General features: G+C 51.0%; 1 protein-coding gene across 1 annotated transcript; it reads left to right on the forward strand.

Annotated features, from left to right (window-relative positions):
* Positions 1-1,028: 1,028 nt before the first annotated feature.
* Positions 1,029-4,731, forward strand: FAM219B (family with sequence similarity 219, member B). Its single transcript, XM_006888384.1, has 5 exons — positions 1,029-1,236; positions 1,403-1,490; positions 2,123-2,200; positions 2,784-2,832; positions 4,564-4,731. The coding sequence occupies exons 1-5, from the start codon at positions 1,029-1,031 to the stop codon at positions 4,729-4,731; spliced, it is 591 nt and encodes a 196-aa protein (XP_006888446.1).
* The last annotated feature ends 476 nt before the right edge of the window (positions 4,732-5,207 follow it).

Below are 5,207 nucleotides of genomic sequence, written 5' to 3' on the forward strand. Positions count from 1 at the left end.
GGGGGGTATTAAACATATTTGTGGAACCGACCAAATAGTAGTCCCAACTCTGTGTTCTTTTTTTCTGCCAGACAGTTCCACCCAAGGGTTTGGGTGGTCCTGAGGGCCAAGAGGCTCAAAACCTCCAGCATATTTAAGTGCTTTCAACAACACTATGTGGCCCTGAGAACTGACAGCTTACTGTTGACCTGCCCTGTGGCGGCCAATAACTCGGCCACAGGGCAGCCTCCGGAGATTTGACAGTTCTTACAAGGATCCAGGGCGGCTTTCCAGCCAGCAGCAAGCACATCCCTTAGGGACCGAAAAGTCAAGAGCCTTGACATAACTCCATGGCCTGCCACACACAGACTCCGCGTCCTTTCACCTTTCTTTCCACCCACGACCTGTCTTGCCTTTGTCACTGCGGGGTAGTGGCACTGGTTCCATTTGAAGATGTGTAAACAGGCGTTGAGAGACTCAAGCCTCATCCAAGGTCTCAATAAACGTGTGCAATGGGTAAAAGCGAGGATTGTGGCGCTCGCCTCTGGGTCCTTGAACTTCCCGAGCCTATTTCCTTTTTCCGAGAAGGCCGATAATATCTCTCTTCCTGCTAAGGCTGTTTTCAGTTCAGCCCAGGTTCTCTTGGGTTCAACCTCGGGGAGTTCCGGCAGCTGTGGGGATGCTGCGGGAAAACGCGTGCGCACAAATTGTCGCCTTTGCCAGTCTGGGCACACCCGCAACCTTAATTAACATAATATTTAATTCAGACTACAGAGAAAACATCCTCCACTCAGACTAACTGAGCCTCACACTGCAGTGCGTCTGAAAGGGGGCACCGAAGCTACACCGCACCACGGAACAGGTGGTAAAATGCCAAGGCCAGCAAAGGTCAGCAGGAACTTCTGCGCGCCGCCATCTTGCTGGAGGCGGGAGCGTTTCCCGCCGGAGCTAAGGCTTCTGAGCGACGGGGCGTGGCCTCGCGAGGGGGTGGGCGTGGTCTCGCGCGTGGGTGGGGCGGGGCCGCGCGTGTGGGTCGGGCGGGGCCAGGCATGGCGACCGTGGAGCCGACCGCGCGCGCTGGGTGGGCGTCCACCCGGAGATCCCCGCCAGTCTTCGCCAGTGCAACGGGAGCAGGGGTGCAGCCCTGCGGGAGAGGCAGCGGCGGGGCCTCTCGATCAGGGGAGCGGATCTCTGCGGCCGTAGAGAAACGGGGACCATATATGGTGACGCGGGCGCCTTCCATTCAGGCCAAGCTGCGTGAGTGCGGGCTGCGGCGTCCCTGGGGAGGGCTTGCAGGACCCCTGCCGGCTCCCGGCCTGGAGGGAAGGGGTTAGCTGCAGCCCACTCCCACCCCTGAAATTCTGTTCGGAGAGACTCCGCGGAGTAGGAAAGACCCTTCTGACCAGGGCCCTTTGACTTCCAGAGAAGCACCGGGACCTGGCCAAGGCCATTCTGCGGAGGAAAGGCATGCTGGGGGCCTCGCCGAACTGCCCCGACTCTTCAGGGAAAAGGTCTCCGCAGACGCCACCTCCTCTGTGCCCGGCAGCTTTCAGAGAAGGCCTTAGACCTCAGGGTGGTAGACAAGTGCTTGAGACTGAGAAGCTCCCCCGACTTTGCAATGGAGAGAGGAACAAGCACTTCCTTTCCTTTAAAGATAGAATACTCTTAGGGGATTCTATCAGCGCCTGGGATCACTGACGTATCTCAAATCGAGAGGAACGTAGTAGACAGAGGACCATCCAGTGAGGATGGAGGACAGGGTGGGACAGCGACCCTCAGAGCTGGATAGGACCTTTAGTTCCTTTTATGATAAGAGCTGAAACCCAGGACTTGCCCAAGGACATGCTGGCTTTGTCTTCTAGTTAAATAAAGGGCTTTGGGTCCCTAGGGGGCTATTTTTCTGACATGTAAAGGGAGATGAGCTTTTCCCCTGGGGAAGGTGGAGGGAGTAGGGTGAGAGTACCTGTCAGGAAAGCAGAGGCCCCACCCCTGGAGCTGCATGCAGTGGTGGCTGTGCGATGGAGAGAATGCAAGTTAGAAGTAGTTCAGTCAGTAGTTTCCATAAGGCAAGCTCCTAAGCCTGTTCTTGTTCAATCCTAGTATCTTTTCATCCATCTATCCTGATGTCCTCTACTTCCCGCAGGTCAGTGAAGTTTAACAAGGGCTACACTGCCCTTAACCAGAGTCCAGATGAAAACCTGGTGTCCCTCGACTCTGACAGGTGAGCAAGCCCCTGCAAAATGCCCCTTAAGGTGTGACTTATATAGAACTGCAGGTTGCCTAGTGTTTTTACTTGTTGACTGTCTATTCTAGCGGCCCTTCTTGCAAAACCCAGGCCTGTCCTTTTCTGCCCACCAGCCTTTCCTAGAGGGGCTGGGTTAGAACTCATGGTTCATCAAACTGCTCTTGGTTTGGAAGCATCAGCATTGTTTAGGGCGAATCTCTCTTTCCTACTGTGTGTACACTGTTAATGGGAGTGACCCTGCTCCTGCCAGAGCCATTCAAGGGAGCCATCTGTACTTGCAGATTCTGGGTTTAAGTTCTATTTGTGGCCTTTGCTCCACAAATCTTATAGACTTGCTTGCATGCTCTCCACTTTGCCTTTTTGAGTTTTTTTTGTTATTTTCTTGTGTAACATCGAGTCAGATCTGACTGGCACTGGAGGAGACTGCCCCTCCTTCTCCAGCAGAGCATCTGGTGGATTTGAACTGCACCCGTTTGAAATTAAAGCATTTCCATCTTGCCTTTTGCAGCTGTTCTCCATAGGTCTCCTCCAGAACTGATTGTCTTTGCTCTTCTCCTAGTGACGGGGAGCTGGAATCCAGATATTCTTCCGGCTATTCTTCTGCCGAGGCAAGTCCAGTGTACCTTTCTGCATGGGGTTGGGCTGTAGGCAGCATCACTGCCAGATGTTTATCTGGTGCTCACCATATGCACAACACTGTTCTAGACTTCTGATCTGTTCTCCAATCATCCATTCTGCTCCTTTCCCCCAGCAGAAGTGTAGGTGTCTCAAGAGGCTGTTTAAAGTCCAGATCATAGACTCTCAGAGCTATATAAATGGCTTCAAGAGTTTTCTAGAGCAGGCCACGAGTCAGAAAAGGAATCTTCTTGATAAAATCCAGCTAAGTATTTATTAGTCTTTGCTTATTGGAAGATGCAACCCATCTAGTCAGAACAGACTGATAGCTGACCCTCCACTGGATTTCTGAGGCTTTGAGGTGCACAAGCAGGAGTGGCATCAACTTCCTAAACATGCCTCTGGAGACTAAGAACTTTGAGAAACAATGATAGGCTTCAGGTCTTTTGTTCATAGGGTCACTATGAGTCGTGCTCGACTCAAAAGCAATCAACAACAAGTTGCACAAGAGTTTACCAACCATACTGCTCTTACTCCCATTTGAGTGACTAGTGAGATTCAAACCACTAGAGAGGCTTGGCATTTGGGCTAGCAGTTGAACTTCTACATGCTAAGCCAGCAGAGCTCCTTGGATGCTTCTTATAACGCATTACTCACTAGCTCCAAGCAGGCTCCTCCCCTGTAACTCCCACCCTAATAATACACACCCCGCTTGGATAGCTCTTAGAAGTCTTTCTTACTGATTTAAAATGCCTTCTAAGTTCTGGTCCCATTGGTCCTAGGCCTGTTCTCCAGTGCAGTAATTCCAGTCTCCCTTTTCTTGCTTCTTTTTTTGGAGGTTAGCACTCTTCCACCCATTCTCCACCGAGCTTGTTTTCTTCCAGGCCAGATAATTTGTCCTCCAGTTGTTCTATAGAAACTCAAACTGATGCACTCCTGGGCTGGCCTTGTGGACATGTTTCCAGATTGAACATTCTGATTGTCCTAGACAGAAACACAGGGATAGGAAGTTGACATGTGCAGCTTACGGCCTGTGGCTGAGGTGAACGGTTAGGACATCACTGTACACCACTGGTATTTCTTTCTTTATTCTCCTGGAAAGCCTTGACTACCTTTCTTAGTTTCTTCCAGAAAGAATAGGAACAGTATTCACACTGTGTCCTCCTTGATTGTTTGAGTGTCCTAGACAGTTAAACTAAGAAAAATTAGCCAAGCACTAGAGGAAGCTGTACACTGTTCCCAGCCTCTTTATGATATTCCTGCTCATTATAACTGGTAAAGCCAGGTTGACAGGTTCTACTTTGTAGGGACCTAACCCTGCTGGCATCAAAAGGCAACATGTCTAACTGGCAGTGCAGAACTACTCCCCGCCCTGCCCTGCTGTAACCTGTATCCCTCCACTACACTAACCTGTTCTGGTGACATTGTCCTCATAGTCTTCAGCCTTAATAAGGATCTGTCTGGCTTCCCAGTAGGAACAGCCAGGGCATTGACTTAGAAACTTAATCTAGAATTTGATCTTTCTGTCAGATGGCCAAGGGTTCTGTAGGGAGACCAGCTTGCCTGGGGGTCAGTAACAGTGCAGCCCAGGCTGCCCCTCATTGCTGGGGGAGGAAAACTAGGAAGAGGTGGCACTTCAGTAGTCCCATGTGTGGGGTAGTCCTGGTGGGAGCTCGGGGACAGGACTGCTTTGCAGCCTAGCTTAGAGTTCTCTCCTGTTTTAGCAGGTGAACCAAGAGGTGAGCCAGCAGCTGCTCCAAGACGGGTATCATCTTGATGAGATTCCAGATGATGAGGACTTGGATCTTATTCCCCCCAAGCCCATGACCTCCTCAACTTGCTCCTGCTGCTGGTGCTGTCTTGGGGACTCTTCCTCGTGTACCCTCCAGTAGCCAAAGTCTCAGGCACACACCAAAGATGAGTCATGCCCACCACTAGGCCTGCCAAGCCCTGGGGTCCTTCATAGCTCAAAGAATGCAGTGGAAACTGCCAGAAGCGCAGACTCACTGGGGGCACGGAGACCCCATGGGAAGGCCCGTGACCAATAGGTGGCCTTTACCTGGTGCCTCTCAGGCCAGAAGCCCCTATAAAGGGTCACAGGTGGAATGCTGCAGTTTTTCTCTCCTGTTGGAGCAGTTTAGAAAAACCACTTTAATACAAGCTGAAAACAGGAAATTTGGTTCTTACAGTAGGTAACAAACTAAGGAAAACACTCACATACATATCTTGACTGAGCTTTAGCATTATGCTCTAGGGAAGCAAAGAGCTTTTGTGCCCAGGCTGTGCAGCTGGTGGCATATGGAGGCAGAAAATAGCACTTTATGGCCTGCAGTAGAAAATATTTGAAAAGATTTACCTGTTACTGACA

This window comes from Elephantulus edwardii, unplaced genomic scaffold (genome assembly GCF_000299155.1).
Source record: "Elephantulus edwardii isolate Elephantulus edwardi_28Jun2011 unplaced genomic scaffold, EleEdw1.0 scaffold00066, whole genome shotgun sequence".
In the NCBI taxonomy this organism is placed as follows: domain Eukaryota; kingdom Metazoa; phylum Chordata; class Mammalia; order Macroscelidea; family Macroscelididae; genus Elephantulus; species Elephantulus edwardii.

Excerpts from the sequence above, each read along its gene's own strand:
- FAM219B (XM_006888384.1), top strand. The coding sequence starts at position 1,029 with ATGGCGACCGTGGAGCCGACCGCGCGCGCTGGGTGGGCGTCCACCCGG. Across the intron at positions 1,237-1,402 it reads TTCCATTCAGGCCAAGCTGC|AGAAGCACCGGGACCTGGCC; the intron begins GTGAGTGCGGGC and ends TTTGACTTCCAG. Across the intron at positions 2,833-4,563 it reads CCGGCTATTCTTCTGCCGAG|CAGGTGAACCAAGAGGTGAG; the intron begins GCAAGTCCAGTG and ends CTCCTGTTTTAG.